The sequence below is a fragment of the Chenopodium album genome, chromosome 18, assembly GCF_948465745.1.
Source record: "Chenopodium album chromosome 18, dcCheAlbu1.1, whole genome shotgun sequence".
Lineage (NCBI taxonomy): Eukaryota > Viridiplantae > Streptophyta > Magnoliopsida > Caryophyllales > Amaranthaceae > Chenopodium > Chenopodium album.
Window position 1 is genome coordinate 491,460 of NC_137851.1, and position 22,457 is coordinate 513,916.

At 35.2% G+C, this 22,457-nt stretch overlaps 1 protein-coding gene across 1 annotated transcript; it reads left to right on the plus strand.

Annotated features, from left to right (window-relative positions):
* The first annotated feature begins 21,809 nt into the window (after window positions 1-21,809).
* Window positions 21,810-22,250, plus strand: LOC145590632 (uncharacterized). Its single transcript, XM_081647051.1, has one exon. The coding sequence runs from the start codon at window positions 21,810-21,812 to the stop codon at window positions 22,248-22,250; it is 441 nt and encodes a 146-aa protein (XP_081503177.1).
* The last annotated feature ends 207 nt before the right edge of the window (window positions 22,251-22,457 follow it).

The following is a 22,457-nucleotide window of genomic DNA, read 5'->3' on the forward strand; positions in this document are numbered from 1 at the left end:
ATATCCAAGGCATCAATCTTAGTATTGTTTGGTAAATATTCAACTTAACTTAAGTGAAAAGTTCCACAATCGTGCTAAATTAGAACTGTTTGCCTTTGTAGTACATTGTGTGTTCCTGTTAATTTAGAATTAATTTGTTTCGTTTAAAGTGTAAGCTATGATTTGCTGAGTTCTTAAATTGGTGCATAATTAGCGATTAGCATAATACAACCATGTGGGTAGTTGCTTATAATGGATACTTCCAAAGGAAGTAGTTTTCTTTTTCTATTCAACTTTTAATTAATTATTTATGGGAAGGCAGCCTCTTTTTTTACATTGTTGTTCCCCCACTTCTTTTTCTTTCTTTATTTAGGTGATGTGCTTATATTGCTGCGGTATGGTTCCTTTTCCAAAACACAAAAAGCTTTCGAAAGATATGAAAACTCTATTTCAGATCAAAGAATACTCTATTAATGACAATGAACCGTGGAATTTGATGATAAGCACCTTCTAGGCAATGTACTAGTGTATAACCGGACAACCGAATACGTTCTAAATTAGTTGTTACGAAGTATATTTTTTGGACTTGTTTCATCCGAGTTATAAAATACTTTTGCTAGGATATTGGCTCTCCAATTATGTTAATCAAATTCAATATTGTGGTCATATAGATAAATCAAAAACGAACAAATTTGTGGAATGAAAATAATAAATATCAACCATTTGGAAATTAAGCAAACATGCAATTCTCCTTTTATGCTTTTTTTTTTTTTATTTACAAAATTTAGAATATTTCTATGCTTTAAAATGATTATATTATCAAGCTATCAACATTGCTTACAAATTACAATAATATAATTTGATCAATTATTAATTTAATGATTTATTCATAGTGGAAATCATTAACACAATAAATCTTCCTAATTTCTTTTATAGGCCGGATTGAATTAAATCATGAAACATAACATGATAAATTGATAATTGAAAAGACCCAATAAGACAATAATTTGCATTCTAATTTATAGCATTACATTTGCATCAAATGTCCAAATCAAACCTTACTCAAATACAGATACTACGTATATACTACGAGTACTAGTTTTATTGCCTTGGACTAATTACATTTGTGCTCCAGCTAGATAAGCTCCATTCGGAAATTTAGAATTAACAGCCCCAAATTAATTAGGTAAGGTAGATAACTAAGTGTGGGGTCCACTGTCCCCTACATATCTTACTGTTGTTAATATTGTCATCCAATTATGATCACAAACTCGGCACGTCAGATCACAATATATGATCTAGGTCGTCATGCATGGATGCATGCATGTATAAATGACGTCCACCCTCTTTTGATTTTTTTTTTTCTTTTTGGTTACAAAAATAACCAGGAGCCATAATCTTTGCATAATGGTTGATGCTTCATTTAAAGATCAGAATGGTGCTACTAGTCTTGCTTGCATCTGCAGGGACCAGCAAAATCAGTGGGTTAAGGGCATAGCCTTACATACCTACTCAACTTCAGCCCTCATGGCTGAAACCATGGCTATCACTGCTGCTTTAGCTTGGGCAGTGAGAGAAGGATGGCAGGATGTCCAGATTATCTCTGACTGTCAAAGAGCAGTGAATGGAATAAATCAACAATGCAAAGCCTTTGATGAAATGGGGAACCACTATCTGTTTTGCAGGGACCTGCTAAGTCAGATTGTAAGGGGAAGGCTATCCAAGGGGCCCAGGGATCAAGTCAAGGAAGCAGATGTGGTGGCCAGGCAAGCTATGTTGCATCTAACAACATCTAGAAGGGAAGACTGGAGCTTTATTAGCATTTTGGATATCTGTGTTTTGAATCTACCTCCTAATTGTCTTACTGATGTAATTTGTAGTGGTAATACTGTGTCTTTTGGTGACAATATCATGACTAATGCTGGAACAGTAGATTTGGGTGCTCAGGCACTACTTTTGAACCCAACCTAGATGAGGGTGGTGTTATTTGTTCAAGGGCACAGCCCTGGAAACTTAATGTTGCTGATGTTTACTTACTTATTAATCTAGTTCATCTTTTACCAAAAAAAAAAAAAAAAAGTCTAAAATATTGGAGTTGCTTTGACTATATATATTTTTTGAATTAGGTCTACAGTCATAGTACTATAGTAGAGTTTAATTTATTACTTATTGCCTTCTAGACTTACTTTGTATGTTATTCGTACCCTATTTGTTAAAGCATATCCTTTTCAAATAACATGTTTGAGCATCCCATGTTGATAAAAGAAGAGATCGAGAGTTGATTTCTTGGCTTATATTCGTATATATTATTATTGCCATATATATGGTTTGGCTAGAGTTGATCATTGGGTGGGTCGAGCTGGGTTCTGGCTGAGCCGAAACTAAAAAAAACTAAGTCTACTTCTCGGGCCGGGTTAGGTCAATCTTCGTGCTGGATTTTTTGTGCCCAAACCTGCCCAAATTGGTCAGGCTTTTCATGCTGGGCCTGAAAAATCAACTAAAGGTCTGTTTTGATTTACTGAACTGAACTGAACTAAGGTGAATTAAATTGTTTATAAGAGAAGGAATAAGAACTAAATTGAACTGAAATTAAGTTGAAGAGAGCAGGTCCTAAATATGCATAAAAAAATAAATTTTCGGGCCTAAAAATTCCACCCAAAATCAAGTCGGGCGAACTTTGATCACCTCTAGGTTTGGCCAAAATGGAACTTCCTTTAACTTTATGCAATACACTAAACTCTCTTTGATGATGGCTAGTGCACCTAGGTCCATAATTGATAAATTAGGGAGGAATAGAAAATAATTAGAGTAGAATTGTTTGCCTTCTAATTGATCATCATAAGGAATATATAGAGTTACAAAGATATCATGGGAAATTAACTAAAATATAGGAGATAAATATATGGAAATATTCTACCAAAACTTCCTAATATACGATAATATCTCAATACCCCCCCTCGAGTTGGAGCATGGGGATCAAAAGTTCCCAACTTGGAAAGAAGATAATCAAATTGTGCTTTCCCAAGAGCCTTTGTAAAAATATCAGCAAGCTGCGAAGAAGTCGAAACATGAAATGTAGACAACCATCCCTCAGTAATAGCATCACGAACAAAGTGACAATCAATCTCAATGTGCTTTGTTCGTTCATGAAAAACATGATTCTTTGCGATGTGCAGAGTTGCTTCATTATCACAAAACAACTTAATCGCCTTTGGATGTTGTACTCCAAGACTGAACAACAAGCCCTTCACCCATTTCAGCTCTTTAGAGCACGAAGACATGGACCTATACTCGGCCTCCGAAGAAGAGAAAGAAACAGTTGGTTGCTTTTTAGTTTTCCATGAAATAGGAGATTGTCCAAGGAAAACAAGCCAACCAGATAAAGATCGTCGAGTCAGAGGGCAAGCAGCCCAATCTGAATCACACCAACCCTGCATATTTAAGTCACAATCAGAGCTCAATAAAATACCTTGTCCGGGAGTCCCTTTCAAGTATCGAACCACCCTCATAGCTGCATCCCAGTGTTCACTACGAGGTTGCTGCATAAACTGAGACAAGATATGAACTGAATACGCCAAGTCAGGGCGTGTAACAGTAAGATAAATCAGACAACCAACAAGTTGTCTATAAGATTCTGGATCAGAGAGAAAGCGCATGTGGCCAATCCCAATCTGTGGTTTTGCTCCATGGGAAAACCACTAGGCTTTGCTCCTAATAAACCTGTCTTAGAAATAATATCCAGAATATATTTGCGCTGACATAAAAATAAACCTGCAGAGCTACGTGCCACTTCAATCCCCAAAAAATATTTCAAAGGACCTAGATCCTTCATCTTAAAACAGTCACTCAAATAGGCCTTAAAAAAAGTCAATGCAGCGGAATCATTCCCATAAATAATCAAGTCATCAACATACACTAAAACTGTAATCTGAGTATCACGAGTAGTATGAGTGAATAAAGAATAATCAGAGTAAGATTGTTTGAAACCATACTGTTTTAAGGCTGTGGTAAGTTTGGCAAACCAACATCTAGGAGCTTGCTTCAAACCATAGAGTGACTTTCTCAATCTGCAAACCAAAGTAGGATCCGAACTCTGAAAACCAGGAGGGAGCTTCATGTAGACTTCTTCATCTAAGTCACCATGTAGAAAAGCATTGTGAACATCCATTTGATGAATTTCCCAATTCTTTGCGGCTGCAATGGCAAGAACAGTGCGAACCGTTGTCATTTTAGCTACCGAAGCAAAAGTTTCATCGTAATCTACACCTACTTTCTGATGATTCCCAAAGACCACCAAACGAGATTTGAGGCGTTCCACCTCTCCATTAGAAAGAAACTTGGTCTTATAGACCCATTGACTGCCTAGAGCCTTTTACCCGGGGGAAGAGGCTCCAAAGTCCACGTACGATTGTTCTCCAAGGCCCGAATTTCTTCATTCATAGACTTACGCCATCCTTCAGATTGCATAGCTTCTTTGAAACTTGTTGGATCCATGGTGTGAGCAACAACTAAAATAAACTTCCGATAACTCATAGAAAAATTGTCACAATGTATATAATGTGCTAAAGGATATGGAGTACCTTAAGACTGATTGGATGACGGAGACGGACTATTGGCAAAAACCGAGTGAGTAACATAATCACGGAGCAAAACAGACAGGATTTTATCCCGAAATCCGCGGCCCATAGCAGGCTCCTGTACAAACGGTGTGGTGCGTGTGGTGTCAGTGTGCTGGTGCTGCTGCAGTGTGTTGGCGCTGCTGTTATGTGGCAGAGACTGCCCTCCCCCATCACCCGCAGCAGTTCCAGAAGGCGGGGCAATGCTGGAGTGCTGCGAGGACGAGGCCAGGCCATCACCCGCAGCATTTCCAGCAGACAGAGCAGTGCTGGAATGCTGCTGGTGGCTCGGTGTACCTGCGGCAGTTGGCTGGGGATCTTCAATGGCCCCCCTGTCGTGGGTACCTCCCCATTATTAACCCAAAGATCATCATATGCATCACTAGTATCAAAATCCGCAAAATCAAAGTGTATATCATCCGAAACTTCATGCACTCCCAAGTCAATATTCACATCATTCGGACAAGCAAAGGGAAAAATATCTTCCACAAATTTAACGTCACGAGACACAAAAAAATCTTTTGTTTCAAGATCATACAACCTCCAACCCTTCTTCCCAAATGCATAACCCAAAAACACACACTTGCGACTCCGACTAGCAAACTTATCCCCTTTAGTCTTTTGATTATGAGCAAAACACAAACAACCAAAGGTACGGATAGCATCAAAGGAAGGGGGTTTATTGAAAAGTATTTCGAATGGAGTTTTATTTTGGAGAAGAGGTGTTGGAGTTCGGTTTATTAAGTGTGCAGCGGCCAAAACACATTCACCCCAAAAATAAATAGGCAATTTAGCTTGGAATCTCAATGCTCTCCCAACATTAAGGATATGTTTATGTTTTCGTTCTACTCTTCCATTTTGTTGAGGGGTTCCCACACAAGAGGTTTGGAAAATTATGCCAGTAGCAATAAAAAATCAATCAAGCAATTAAATTCGGTTCCATTATTACTTTGAACAATTTTAATTGTTTGATTAAATTGCCTTTCAACCATAGCAACAAAGGCCATAAACATCTGAAAAACTTCGGTTTTATCAATCAATAAATAAATCCAAACAGCTCTTGAATAATCATCAACAATGGTTAAAAAATAACGAGCCCCACACGACGACACATGTCTATATGGACCCCATAAATCACAATGTATTTTCTCAAAAATTCTAGAAGTCTTATTTTCACTCAAAGGAAATGTATCTCTAGGGTGTTTAGCACGAAAACATACTTCACAACCTTTATTTAAACTACTTTTATTATTGCTAATATGCGGAAGTAACTTAACTACTTTCTTCGAAGGATGCCCCATTCTTCTATGCCAAAGCTCCAAATCTGACGTTGCTTCAACCACAGACACACGTTGCACCACATCCGGTTTGCCAAAGAAATAATATAGTCCGTCTCGCCTAATTCCCGTTCCAATCAGCTGCTTCAGTCGGTCCTGTATAGCACACATATAAGAATTAAATTGGACAACAACATTTAATTGATCACTGAGTTGAGTAACGGAAAGTAAATTGCAATTAAGATGAGGTACAAAAAGAACTCCAGTGATAGTAATTTGATCGGATAATTTAACCGATCCTTCCAACGTAGCAAGCACACTTTCACCATTCGGCAAACCAACGGGACATTCAATATAACGAGTGTTAAATAACCAAGATTGATTTCCGGTAACATGATGAGTCGCTCCGGTATCAATAATCCAACAAGAATCATCAAACTTACCATGAAGGCGATTTTCAGAATATTTGTGTTACCAATAAAACCCGAAAGAGCCTTCCATTGCTCCGTTGTGAAAGCCGAACCTAAAGGAGTATTCTCACCCCCTGCTGTGGCAGCATTTGCTCTTGGCCCTCCTCTCCCTTGGCTGGCAGACTTGTCTCGTGGCCTAGGAGTCCACCCCGGAGGACAGCCCGTAACCTCATAGCAGTGACGAGGATCATGTCCCTTTTTGTTGCAGTGAGGACACGGAGATTTGAACCAACAACTAGACACATCGTTCCCCGGCTTCTTACAGTGAGAACACGAGCGATCAGAGACGCCACGCCCACTGCTAGTGCTGGCCTTAACTGCAAAACCGAGAGCATCTGTGGGTGCAGACTCAGCCTCCTGTCGAGCTGTACGAACACGCTCGTCCTGCACCACGAGCTGATACGCTCTGTCAAGGCTCGGCAATGGGTCCTGCGACAAAATATTAGTCCGAAGAGAAGAATAAAAATTAGAATACAATCCCATTAAAAATCATGGAGACGAGATTGTTCTCTGCGTTGCTCATGAAGACGCCCTGCTGTACAGAAAGAACAACACGAACAGGATATCAAGGGCTCGTGATGATCCAGCTCCTGCCAGATTGCGTGTAATTTGCCGTGAATAAACCGACACCGGCATCGACTCGGGTTGTTCGCACTTGGCTAGGGATGCACGTAATTGCTGGATACGAGGCCCATTGGTTTGAGCGTAGCGCTTCTTGAGATGATCCCAAAAGGGTTTAATTTCTCTGAATTTTGAAATAGAGGATTTAACCTCTAGATCAATGGTGTTAGACAACCAAGAAATCAACATTGCATTGAAAGCAGTCCAATCGGACTTAGTACATGGGGGTTTTGGTTCTATAATTGTTCCATCAAGGAACTCGAATTTTCTCCTAGCCTCCAGAGCCGTCTGTATATCAGCCGCCCACTCGTCATAGTTGTCTCCTTTAAGCCGAGTGGGTGTAATGTAATCGTCGGGACGATCTTGAGGGCCAAGATAATAGGGTGAATTTGGTTCGATTTTATTTGGTGGTGGTGGTGGCGGTGGAACATCATCACCGGCCATCGTTGATTAAAAAAAATTGGCTTAAAATAAACCCGCTCTTGATACCATGATAAATTAGAGAGGAATAGAAAATAATTAGAGTAGAATTGCTTGCCTTCTCATTGATTATCATTGGAAATATATAGAGTTACAAAGATATCATGGGAAATTAACTAAAATATAGGAGATAAATATATGGAAATATTCTACCAAATCTTCCTAATATACGATAATATCTCAATATATCTCAATAATAATTAATATGATTATAATTTTTCCCGATACAATGACAAATTTAGCTGCATACCACACTACGCTTCACACATTACACCAGGGCCAAGTCAAGTCTAAGACACGCAGGCTGTACGTAGTTCTTATAGCGAACAAGCTTACAAGCCCAGGCCCCAGGGTAGCCTTTTCCTTCCTTTGTGGGCTATTAAGTAGAATTGGCATGGGGAGGGATTAGCACTGTCAAAACGGTTTGACAGTTCGGTTTCGGTTCGGTTTGAAATCGGTTCGGTAGTTAATCGGGTCGGTTTGGAATCGGTTTAATCGTCTCGCGGGTCGGTTTTGGTTCGGTTTAAATAGTTATCGGTTCGATTCGGTTTCGGTTTATTCTTAAGCGGTTTTAATTCGGTTTGGGTTGTAAACAGTCCGGGTAGTAAACGGTTCGGTGCAGGCGGGTTGCGGTTTGTTAACGGTGCGGTGTAAACGGTTTTTATCCCGTTTCAAACAGTTTCGGGTTGGAAACGGTTTCGGGTTAGAAACAGTTCGGTTCTTTTTTGGTTCGGTTTATAACTGGTTGGGATCTTTTTTGGTTCGGTTTTTTACTGGTTCGGTTCTTTTTCGGTTCAATTTATAATTGGTTCGGTTCTTCGATGGTTTAACCACTTTAACGTTATTCATATCGGTTCTATTTCAAGTTTACTAAATTACGGTTCGGGTCGGTTTTCGGTTTCAAAAAATAAATTGTTTATCGAGTTGTTTGGGTTCGGGCAGTTAAATGGCTTTGGTTTGAAATTTGATAGTACTTGCTAACCTTTTGCGTTCACAAGTTTTAAATAAAGTCGGCAAGTCGCGAATCATTTCATATTTAGGCAACATATTATAAACAAATTCTCATTTATTTTATAAATACATATTATGTTCTGTTTCAAGTTTAGTCATACTGATCTTACTAGTTTATTACGAAGTAGATTATAAGAATTAGTGTATTAATGTATTATTGTTATACAATTAGGTTATTATATGCTTCTTATTTAATCATTTATATACTACGCATACAATTGTAATCATGACTTGATGAGTTCTTGACTTCTTGTGAAATGGAAATTTGCAATTTGGTAATTCGATACTTGATTAGTCAACAAGACTGATAATTATGACTCGTTTATCATTATATATTTTCATGAAATTATGAAGATATTACAAAGTGCTTTGATTTGTATAATGAAAGAAAACACTAATGACTAATTAACAAGGTCATCTTGATCAGTTCAATCGATCATATGTACTAGTGTACTACACATTATTAACACGTGGTATCTAACCATCTCAATATCTCATAGATAAATATTCGTATCATCGTTATTCGTATGTATTAGTACAAACTACAAAGTTATACGAAGTAGCTCATTAGTGATCTTTTTAAATTAATCTATTTATACATTTTATTAATATAACGTTTTTATAATTTTTACGTGTATGAAAATAAAGATATACTAGTAGATGTTTTAATACGTGTCTTGGGCACTGATCCCGATCAAATGGGGCAAAAAAATACTAAAGAATTGAAGGAATAATATTTTTGTAGATGAATGTACAACACACAAACACACACGGATCACCACTCTCAACCATAGATTAAAAAATCAATGGTTAGATTCTTTCTCCCACAACACACATGGATCACCATTCTCAACCATAGATTAAAAAAATCAATGGTTAGATTCTTTCTCCCACAACACACATGGATCACCAATCTGAACCATAGATTAAAAAAATCAATGGTTAGATTTACATGAAACCACTCTCACCCTTTTGAAACCCTTTCACTCTCACTCTCACTTTACCACTCTCACTTTACCACTCATCCTCACGGCGCCTCTTCTTCTCACGGCTAAGCGCCTCTCCGTCTCATCACCTCTCCGTCTCATCCTCACGGCGCCTCTCATTCACGGTGTTTGTTGTCCTTATTCTGAAGCTGTCCTGGCGCCTCTCATTCACGGAGTCATTGGTGTTTGCTGCCCTAATTGCTCCAAATTCAGGTATGATATATACACGGCGTCTCTCTCTCTCTAGATTTTAATTGATATGTGTTGTTGGTATCATGGTATGAATTGGTGTTGTTTTTTTAATTGTTACTGTATATAGTTTAAATTGTTTTTTAAACCTAGTTTATTCACTGTAAGGCTCGACAAAATTCGACGAGGCGAAGGTTTTTTCTCCCCGTAATTTTCATATTTTATCAATTTCCTTGTTTTTTCTTGTATAATTATAACTCAATTATATATCTGAATACAAAAATTGAATCTTGTTTTGTCTGGATTATTGTTAACAATTTGATATAACTATTAATTATGCAAATTAGTGTTAGTGTGATTTTATTTGCTGCTATTTGTTTAATTGTTGAATTTGTTGTCGTTGGCATAGAATTCTGAAGAATATATTGATATATAATGAGCACTAGGACATTAATTACTTTGTAAAATAAGAAAATAAGGTAGAATACAGTGATTATTTTGTTGTCCTCTATCATGGTATCATGGTATCTTTACTATGCAGAAACTGAGAAACCTGTTAAAATCAGATTTATTAGATCTTTGTTCAGATTTGACTTGTTCTTGCCTGTATTTTACATTTTCATCCTTAGCCGTGCTTTAGTATGTCCGGTTAAGCGGTTAGGCTATTTGTGGTCAGAGTGGCTTAAGGTGTACTTCCTCTCATATAGCCATATAGGGTTGTTACTTGTTAACTTATTTGAAAATGCAAGCATGACTTAACTGCAAACCTTACAAAACTGCTAGGGGTACAGGTAGTAAGGGAAACCTGATACTAGCAGTCTAGCAGTGAATCAGAACCTAGAAAATCTGCATGATTGCTATCAGAAAAAAAAAAAAAAAAAAAAAAAAAAAAAAAAAAAAAAAAAAAAAAAAAAAAAGCTAACTAAAATAGCTCCATGCACCAAACTTATTCAGTTCTACTTGACATATTTCCTCTGCTTCAACTTCTGTACTAGTGAATGGATTAGATCATTACACATTTACACATTTATACTCTAGTATAATTCCAGTTAGTAATTGAACCAAAGGTTGTTTGGATGAAGATTGCTGAGTATATCCTGCATTTTAATCTTGCTATGTGCCTGCATTTTATTGTTGCTGAATATATGCTGCATTTTAACTCTAACATGTGCTTCATTTTCATCAAGATAGATTGCTAAATATGTTGTAAATTTGTAATTCTTGTTAAGATTGCTGAATATGTGGCCTAGTATTGATTTTGTTTCAAATATGGTTTTGTTTCTATTTTTTTAGTAATGGAGCAAGAGTTTGGAAATTATGATGAGCACACTATAGATTCTCAAGACACTGTTCAGAATCAAGATTCTTCTCAACAACAAGTCACTAACACTAGTGGTAGTAAGCGTCAACGAACATCAGATGTGTGGAGGCATTACACCTTTTTTGATAAGTTGGTTGGTGTTGCTCTGATAAGATATGCCCGATGCAATGTTTGCGGTAATGAATATAAAGCACCAGGTACGGCTGGTACCTCCACTTGTAAAGGTCATACTACCTCATGCATGAAAAAACATCCACATCATCCTGGACATAAAGAAAGTGGTGTTCAGCCTTTGTTTAATCAAACTCGTCATTTACAATTGCTTGCTAAAGCTATAATTTTGCATTCATATCCTTTAAGTATTGTGGAGCATCATGGCCTTAGGGAAGTTTTTACGAATTTGAACCCTAATGTGAAGCATGTGTGTAGAAACACTATTTTGAAATATTGTATTGTTGAGCATGATAAGTTTAAGTCCTTGTTGTTGCAAAATTTTTCTGGAATTGAAGGTAGAGTTAGCTTCACTTGTGACTTGTGGACAGCATGCACTAATCGAGGTTATCTCACTTTAACTGCACATTATGTTGACAAAAATTGGTGTCTAAGGTCTAAAATTCTGAATTTTAGGTATTGTGGTCCTCCTCATACTGGTGTTGAGATAGAAAAATTTGTGTTTAAACTTATTGGGGAGTGGAAGCTTCAGGGTAAAGCTTTTGCAATTACTGTTGATAATGCTCGATCCATGGATCTTATGGTTGATCTTTTGAAGAAAGATTTAATGTTGACTTCTCCTCTTCCTTGTAATGGTAAATTTTTTCATATTCGATGTTCAGCTCATGTGTTGAACATTATTGTTCAAAGAGGTTTGAAAGAGGTCGATAATAGTGTTCAAAAATTACGTGAAGTTTGTAAATATATTGATTCTTCGGACTCTAGGCTTACTCAATTTGAGCATGCTCTTTCTGAGGCTAATTGTGTGTTTAATGGTAAGTTACGTCTTGATGTTGTGACTCGTTGGAATGCCACCTATACGATGCTCCGAAAAGCTTTAGAAGCAAAGGAAGCCTTGAAAGTGGTTATCGATAAGTTTATGGGTTATGAATTCAAACTTTCGGATGATGAATGGGATACAATTGCAAAAATATGTAATTTCCTAAAGCCATTTTATGAAATCACTGTGTTATTTTCTGGTTCAGAATATCCTACTGCAAATTTGTATTTTGCTAGTGTCTTGAAAATTGAGCACACGATAACTAAAGCTCATATAGACCCTAAACTTGCACCCATGGCAAAACTGATGCTTGAAAAGTTTGAGAGCTATTGGGATGATTATAGTTTGATCCTTTCAATTGCTGTCGTTCTTGATCCTCGCTGTAAGCTTATTAGAGTGAGAAAGATGTTGAAAGTGCTTTATGTTGAGGAGGCATGTGATGAAAAGGCAAAGGTGATTAAAGATGCTCTTTTGGAGTTGTATAACTTTTATTCATCTATGTCTTCCGGTTTTAACTCAAGTACATTTGTTCCCCATCCATCCCAATTGTGACCGATATATCAAATGGTGACGATGATGACATATTCAAGGTAATTAATTTCTTTTTTAAAAAAATTACATAATAATAATTGTATGTTTTAATTTTATTATTTAATAAAAGCATTTTGTTTGAACTTTTCTAGAATATTGATGATGATGGCCCATTAAACCGACCATCGATGGAGATTGATAATTATTTGACTACTACTCGTGTCCCATATATTGAAGGGGAGAATTATGATGTTCTCAAGTATTGGGAATCTCAAGTTAGGGTGTACCCTATATTAGCTGCTATGGCTAGGGATGTTTTGGCCATTCCTATAACATCGGTAGCCTCTGAGTCTTCTTTTAGCATGGGTGGTCGTACTTTAAACAAGTATAGGAGTGCGCTTTTGCCTAAGAATGTTAAGGCGTTGGTTACCACACAAAATTGGTTACGTGGTTATGATTGTGATATTGAAGAAGACGTCCTTGAAATTGGTAAAGAAGTGATAGATGAAAGTTTTGCATCTAATTCGGAAGGTATTGACGTTCTTTAATCTTTTTTTTTTTTTTAAATAGCTTTTTTTCCTCCTGCCTCCCTCCTGAATTCTGCTCACATATAGCTTTTCTTTTTCCTCAAGCCTAGGCGATGCTACATTGGGGTGAATTCTGCCATGTCTGCTGCTATTCTGTTATGCTGCTGCTGTTCTGCTTGTCTGCTGTTCTGCTTGTCTGCTGTTCTGCTGCTGCTATTCTGTTATGCACTTATGCTGCTGCTGTTCTGCTTATCTGCTGTTCTGCTGTTCTGCTGTGTCTGCTGCTCTTCTGTTCTGCTGCTGCTGTTCTGCTGTGTCTTCTCTGCTGTTCTGCTATGTCTTCTCTGCTGTTCTGCTGCTCTTCTCTGCTGTTGCTGCTGTCTCTGCTGTGTCTAATGACTGTTTTAGTTACTTGACATCCGCGGGTTTTAAGCCTTTAAGGGTGTAGGTAAATGCTGTGGCTTTTGTTGAGTAATTTCAAGAAACTTTTTTGCTAAATGCATTTACAAAAATTATTATGTAAACTGGCAGTTTGGTTGCTTTTGGTTATTTCTGTTGATAGTGATGATGATGATGGTGATGAGTGGCATTGTTGGTCAATGCACTTTGTGATTGTATTATTTGCTTGGGGTAAATTTGAGTACATTGTTACTGTGTTTCATGTAGATGAAAACTTGATGAATTTAGAAGTTGGAAGTATAAAACCTTGGTATTTTGAAGGTAGCTCTCCTCTTACATTTGAAGTTCATTCAAAACAATTGAGAAAAATATAGCAAGCCTTTGAATTGACTCTAAGGGATCCTAACCTTTATGATTTTTCAAACTATTCAGGATGTGCAATTAACTGTGATATTCAATGGCCTATGGAGTTAGAATCTTCCTATTGATTTAATGAAAAGCTTTTTTTCCATTGAATCCATGTCTAACAGTTTGAGACACTTGAATTTGTCCTGTCCAAGTTCCAAAATTTCCATCTTTGACTGTTCTAGAGAAACCGGTAGTCTGCAGATTTAATGATAAGTTTGGAATATTGTGTGTGGCTCTTTAGAAAAATTGATAAATTTGGAATATATGCTAAATATATTCTAAGATTTCTAATATTCAATCCATTTAATTATATAAAAAAGTTTGTACTATTCAAAATAAAAAAAAAATAAATAAGTTTGTAAACGGTTCGATTTATAAGCGGTTTGGTTCATAGACGGTTCGGTTTATAACCAGTTCGGTTTACAATCAGTTCGGTTTTTAAATGGTTCGGTGCAAACGGGTAGCAGTTTGCTAACGGTTCGGTGTAAACGGTTTTTATGCCAGTTTAAACGGTTTCGGGTTGGAACCGGTTTCGGTTTAGATACGGTTCGGTTCTCTTTCGGTTCGGTTTTCATTCAGTTCGGTTTATATTCGGTTCGGTTTGTTAACGGGTTCGGTTCTTAAACAGTTTACCATTACTCGGGTCGATTCGGTTTCGGGTTTACTAAAATACGGTTCGGGTCGGTTTTCGGTTCCAAAAAATTCGGTTTTTAATCGGTTCGGTTCTCATTTGGGTCGGTCGGTTTCGGACAGTTAAACGATTTCGGTTTGAAATTTGACAGCACTAGGAGGGATTGATGAAGTGCATATGGTTGGGGCGATTCACGATTGTATGATGAGTGTCCCACGATTTGTATAAGAGTGTAATTAAACTGGAAAGGCTCGAAATAATAATGGACCACCCCAACTAATAATCCAATTTGAACGAACAAATTAAACAAAACAATTACAAGTACATACTATTTGCAGCTATATATTTCATCATCATACTCATGCCACCGACGAAAAACCACCAAGTCTACAATCAAAATCAAAATCAAAATCAACATCAACAGTTTTTATCCAAAAGAAAAAAAGCAATCCAACTTTCTTTTTTTCCTTCATGATTAAACCCTTTATTTGTGATTAGACAGCTTAAATTAACGCATTTTTATGTAATTTGTAGGGACATCTTCCACTATCTTTTCCTTGTTCTTTTTTGTACGTAAAAGAAAATCTTGTCTACTTGCAACAAATTACTCCTAGCCACTATATGTGAACAGTATAAAATATTAATTCCTCCGTTTTTTTATGTTGATTTTGTAAATTAATCTCGAATCTCATATTGTATTACTAAGCACTATAAAAAAAATTGACATTCTTAAAGCACTTATTGAAACTATCAATAATCAAGGTCACAAATAAATATGTTTTTTGTTATATTGAATATAATTTACACGTAGATCAAAACATTTTATAGTTGCAATTCTTGCAAATCTTCAAGTAAGAACATCAAAAAGAACGGAGGGAGTAATAATGAATTGGCAATTCAATCTTCCCCAAATATCCTATCCTATTCTAATTAAGTCAAATCGAAATTAACTAAATGTAAATACACAATGCAAAAAATAATACTATAATTTGTCAAAAAAATTCATTTATTTAAGTTTACAAAACGTACTATGATTAACACTATTGTTCAAACATGGGCATGATTTGTATACCTTATCTCTTATTTAATACCGGAAAAATAAGTACAGATAAACTCTACGGAGTAAGTGTGAAATTTAGGAAAAATAAATTTTAAAGATTGACAGGGGCTAATCTAGTGGATGTCTTCATGAATCCCGTGATTAATAGCATAGTGTTGAAATTTCTACAAAAATAGTTAAAAGAATAAAAACCGATTGAAGTGTTATTGATTGTTGCAGACTTGCGGAAGCCCAAAGAGTTTATGGGCCTTGTTAATGGACTTTTTATTTTAAGGACCTTTTGTATGGGCCGAACATTGAAATTAAGGTCCAAATAGAAAAGAAGAATTGTCAATGACCTGTTGACAAACCAAGTCAATCCGAGTTTTATCTACGAGTCAACAAGTTTAAGTATTCCAATCAAACGTTTCTAGGACAACAAAGACGAAATTCTTGGAATGAAAACTGAATTATTGAATAAATTTTGGTCAGATAATTAATTAATATGGAGAATCAATTACACAAGACTTCGTCAACCCACTAAACTATATTCGCCAAAAGGAAGGAAAAAAAAAAAAAAAAAGTATTATGTTCAAAGGATGATCCACTTTGTAATTGAAAGAAATGTTTTTATTTTTTCTTGTTGTTCGGAGAGCCACGAGGGTGGGGTATGATTGAAAAAAATGATAAGTTATACCAATACATATTTTGTTTACTATGTTCAAATATGGTTTATTGGTTCTTTTATTGTTGGTTGTAGAAACTAGGTGGTTTAGTTCAACTTGTTAATATATGAAAAATAAGATGATAGTTGGGCTATCAAATCTAGAAAAACTCGCAAACTAAGAGTGTTGACTTTATAAAGATAAATGAAATTTTTAAGGACCAAACCTAATTTATGTAACCTAAGTTTTTCGAGTTATAGCTTAGAGTGATTTGCGTGGTAAACTAATGAGTAACGAGTACATGAATAACTAAGACTTTGTAACTGTGAGAAGAAAAAAAAAATACATTAATATTCTAATACAGAACATTATTAGTTTGTTGCAGCCTAGATCAATTTTGAAGTCCTCTTAAATACTAAGTACTATTTCCCTTCATCCCATTAATACGGAGTATTTTTTTTAGATACAAATTTAATATCCTTCGTTTAAAGGCTTAAAGGATTAATGGTTTTTCAAAAGAAGAAAATGTATACGCTTAGTTTACAATATTAGCGTGTATAAAATTAAGGTAATTTTAAGTTTTTGGGCTTTAATCTTGGTAGAATGTTAATGGATAAGTTTAACTTTTAATTATTTTAAAGAAATGTTACAGCAAATATAGTAATTATACATTAATATGGACAATATGATCTTGCTTATAAAATGTTACAGTAATTAAATGCATTTTTATCATAAATTCATAACCAATTACCAAACGGACCGTCCAAGTTCATACAAGAAGGTATGAACCTTTCGTGTGGTTGGTGTAATTGATTCATTACGAGCAAGCAGCCAAAGGAGAATAGTCAACCTTTCTCAACCCACATTCACGCAATTTTTTAATTATTTTATGTTTTAATTTCAATCCTATATAATTAGGATCTTGCTCCCGGGGCGTTAGATAAGGAGTAATTATATTGGTTGAAATGGTATTAAGTTAGAAATGCATGACAAAATCACGCGTCGTTCGGTATAATTAATACTCCCTCCGTCCCTTTATTACATGTCTATTTCTCATTTTGCACGGGAATTAAGAAAGCTAAAGATTCCTTAAAACTAAAAATTGGGAGTACAAATATGCATGTGGGGTTAGAGAGAGATAGAGAGAAAGAAAAAAAGTTGTTGAGAATTAGGAGAGAGAAAGTATTGGGAATTGATGTAAAGTACAAAAAAGAAAAAAAAAATGATGACAAATTATCAAAATAAAAATAATATTGGCAAAAAGTACAACCTATAAATAGAAATAGGCACTTAATTTTGGTCACCCCAAAAAGGAATACAGGCATGTAATAAAGGGACGGAGGGAGTATTAATTTTACTCCAATATTTATACTATAATTCTTTTATCTAACGTCCCGGGACACTCATTAGTTTTTGCCAAATAATTAAGGGAAAAAGACAAAAAAAGCTATCTTGTCATTGTCAACCTGTGAACATCAATCCAGTTATCAACTGACGCGTGTAGAACAAATCTACGGTTCTCATTCCCTTTCTCTTCTCATTTCCCAATTTTCCTTTTTTTAGGAAACAAACACCCCCCTTTCATTTCTCCCCTTCTTTTTACGAGTATTTTTTTAATTTAGATTTTTTCATTAAAGAAAATAAATTTAATAAGTTTGTGGGTCCCACACATGACGAACCCCTGTTTCCCACTAGTTCCAATAAATGGCAGTTTCGTAGTATTGGAGAAACCATAAGGGTGAAATTGTAAATTTATAGCAAGATTATTAATGGGAACCGTTTGATTGGTACCCACGTCAGATGGGCCTATGCCGGTTCGGTGTTATCCCCACACGCTATGTTCCCTACGCGCTTCTATTCAACGTTTGAATTACGGAGTATTATTTTAGAATTTCTTGATTAATTTTAGGAAAATGTTATATATAGTCATTAGGACTACATATAAGCGTTAAAAAACACTCTTGAAATTTATTTAAATTTAGAAAATCATGAAAAAAACACACTCATTACACTGATTTACGCGTGTTTTTGTCATGAATTTCTAATTTTATATAATTTTCAAGAGTATTTTTAATATTTATATATAGCCCTAAAGGTTATGCATAGCATTACCATTTTAATTAACCCATAATACATTGCTTACTCCTTAAAAGCTCCAATGCCATTATGACCAATGCAATATATCCATGTCTTCGAATTAGGTCAAGACATTGAGGAGTATTGAGAATGGTGCTTCTGTTATAACTTACACATTTGAGTTATGTTTACAGTACACCGTGTAAAGCTAGTGTGTACTTGTAACATTTAATGGATTGTGTTATGTGTCAATGTACGTGTGAGCAATGTATGCGGATTGAAAATTATTAAGAGTTGTTGGTGATGAAACTGTAAATTAATTGAAAGGGTTAAGGAGTTTAAGGTTGTACTTTCATTGTCAAACTTGATATTGTATTTGTGTAAGATACTAAGATCTACTACGGAATACATCAATGAAGATGAAAATTTCAATAAACCTTGTATGTTTGAGGAGCTACCCCTCTTGTTATATGATGATTACATACTATTTATATATCATATTATTTGCAACAAAGTAGGGATATTATTTGTGAAACATAAGATATTGATTCATTGTAAATAGTATGAAACGAAAGTAGTATTATAGTCTTATTTGTGCTTGTAAGTCAACCAAATTCTTATACTCCTTGATAGGCAAAACTGTAAGATAAATGGGCTATCTATAGGTAAAAATTTAATTGTTTAAGATATAATAAAAATAGAAAGTACAGTTTTTTGATAGAAAAATATTAAAATAAAGTGTTTTTCTTTATTTAACCGCGTAGTAACACATGGTCTCCATATAACATGAGGATATTCTTAAATGATTTCCAAATTCCAATCTAACAGAAGTTGTAGTTTTTTTTTTGACACACACAGAAGTTGTAGTTGAGCCCCCTCAATATATGCACGCAGCTCAGCAACTGTGTTATGGGCTAAGCATAATAGCGTTGCCCGAGTATTACTGATGTCAATGATGTGTGCATGGTGAGTAATATACAAATTAAAAATAATCTTTCAAAAAAGGAATTGATTATATTATTCATTGACCATAATAAAGTTGTTACGAGGCTATTAATATCAATTTTTGTGTTCCCATGTTTGATCATAAAAACTTATGGTATTGGAAATTTAGAATAACTATATAATTCCTTCCATTTTTCTGATTAACTTCAATGGCAGTGTATACACAATTATAGGGTAGCAATTAAAGTGAAAATTCGTAATTCAAAATAAAAATTATGATTGTATAAAATAGGGGTGAGCATGAGACGGGGGTGAGCATGAGACTGGTACCCGAACCGTTAGTACTAACCGGTACAGGTACTCGATAACCAATATTACTAAAGGTGATATCCATAAACCGAGCCGGGTACCCGAATTTTCGAATCGGTTATCGGGTACCCAATAAGGTATCCAATAATGATAATTAAACTTAATAAATTAATTATCATGATTTTTTTTACACTAATTAACAACAATACCACGTGATCTTGACCAAATTATTAATAATATTACTAATCATTGATATTATATAGTGATTATGAAGTAAAGTAAGAGTTTAAATATTTTAAAATGATACCCAAAAACCATACCCGATAACAAATTATCGAAACGGGATACCCGAACCGTTATGGTTATCAGATTGGGTACCCTAATTTTCGGAACGATAACAGAACGGGTTTTCGATTTTTCGGGTAGTTTTGCTCAGCCCTAGTATAAAATTATACTTATTATAATCTAAGCTGGCGAAAAGTGAAAGTAACAATTGTAAACATTGTTAACATATTAACTGGCAAATTAAGAGATTTACCGTAACTTAATGGATGATCAACCTATTAATACGAGTAGTACAGTGATAATAAAGTACACCGTGAAATATACATACATCAATACACTTAACTACTAAAGGAAAAGACATTGTCTTTCATAAAAATTCCCTTAACTTTCACTTCTCATAAAGAATTAGTGTTACTCGCTCATAGTACCCTAACTAGGTTAAATTCCGTGCAATGCATGATATTAAATAATTATAATGATAATATAATTATTTAAAATAATATAAAATATAATAAACTAATTTCCCATTATTAAAATGCATGAAATATATTAAAACCATAAAAACACGTGAAAAAATATTTATATACTTGTATGTAATAGTTATAATGTGCAAGTTGCTAATTTAGGAAGTTTTGTATAAAGGTAAAGTTATAGTTTAGAACTTCAGATACAAATTTAACTTAATTTTTAGCAGCAGTGATTTATTTTAAGAAAGTAATTTTAGAGGGAAAATTTTTAATAGTATTTTGCCTAGTGTCATTTTGGATTCACTTTTCGTAGTATGTAATTGATTAGAGCACAAATTTCAATGTTTTAATTGAATTGGTTTTAAGTAAGTTCAATTTATAGTAGCTTAATTCATTATTCTACTTCATTATAGTTCGGACAAAAGAGCAATGACACATACTTCCTTGTTTTAACCATCACTTTTGAAATTGCAGACTGAAGACAATTTTTGGAGTATAGAGAAACACAAAGAAAAAATAAAAAGGACTCATATAATATGAGAGAAATAGAGAGAATTTATTGATTAAACAGGAAAGTAACGCATCTATATTAAAAAATTCTATACATGAAAAGCGATACATTTAATAAAATTGGTGGAAGTAAAAGTCAATTTCCTCTCTATTCATATGGTCAAAATAATAAACCATATTTTATGTTTTATTTTTCCTTCGTTGTTTTTAGTTGCATTACTTTTGTTTTTCACGGGCTATTTTTGGAGTAGCGAGAGGTAGAGAAAAAAATTAATAGGGCCATGTGGTAGAAGAGAAATAAAGATAACTTTAGTTAAAAAAGAAAGTAATGTAACTAATTTAAAATTACTTTCCTTTCTAGAAAAGTGATGTAACTAAAATAAAATAAAGTATTTTAAAAAGGAAAAAAAATATATGCAGCTCTAATGACTGTATATAAGAAACTAAAAATGGAAAAAATTAACAATACATAAACATTTATTACACCGATTTACTCGTGAATTATCGATAAATTTCTAACTTAATACCTAAAAATAAAGTATATTAAATGCTTATATACAGTGTATTACCCTTTTAAAAAAAAAAATCTAATAGGAGTACCTTTAATTGATTTGCAAATCAAGAGGACAAGCACACAAATCCTAATTTAATCCAAACCTTTGTTCCCTTCCTTATAAAATACTCCAAAACGATGTGATTGATGACACACCCTCACCAATTAAAAATTAAATCCAACCCCAACTCCAACTCCAAGTCTCCAACTCCCTCACCCTCCCAAAAACACGCGCCTAATAAAAGCGCGTAACCAAACCTAATCCAAGTTGCCATTGAGGTATTGCCTCGCAATTCCCCTTTACCCCACCATTACCCTTCCTCTTTGCCCTTCTATATATTCTCTCTCCTCCTTACTTCTTCCCCTCACATTTAAACTCTATCTTTTTCTCTCTCTTCTTCTTCTTCTTCATCATCTTTCGTGTACAGTTATCTTCTTCTGTATTTCCGCTGTTAAAAATTCATCAAATCATCTTCAACCAACAATCAATTTCTAGATCCATCATTTTTCTCATAATTTTACGATGGAAGTAGCGACCCTTCAGCCGTATGATTGCCTAAAAAGACACCATAACCACCGCCGTCAACTCATTTCTCCGGCGGCTAAACCTAACCTTAACTCTAACCCTAGATCTAACCGTAGAAGACGTAACTCGCCTCCTCCTTCGGGTAAACCCCAACAGGCCCGCCCCAAAAGCCCGCCCAGTTTAGGGCAGATCCGGATCTTGAAACGGGGTGAAGAAATCAGCCTTCCTCTTCCTCAATCAGCGAAGAAATCTGAGCCGGAGCCCCGGTTTTTTTCCGGCCCGGTTCTTGACGGGTTTTACGCCGGTTCAGCTTTTGTGACGTCACCACCGCCGAGTGAACTTCCGTTGCCGGCGTTCTTTACGAGGAGAAACTGCGGTGAAGCTCACAACCAAGAGATCGCGTGTGAGTTAAGGAGAGTCCTCAAGCTTCAATGTTGAATCAAGGAAAAAAATGGGGTAAAGGGTAAATCTAGTATTTCATATGGTACAGAAGTTAAGGGGGTGTTTGGTTGAAGGAAAGAAAAAAAAGTAACGGTCGGAAGTTTAGGGAAGAAGTTTATAATAATCTTTAATTTGGAGTAAGTTTTAATTAATTAAATGGGTTCAGGTGTAGAAGAGAGGTTAAGCTTTTTTGCAGAAATAATC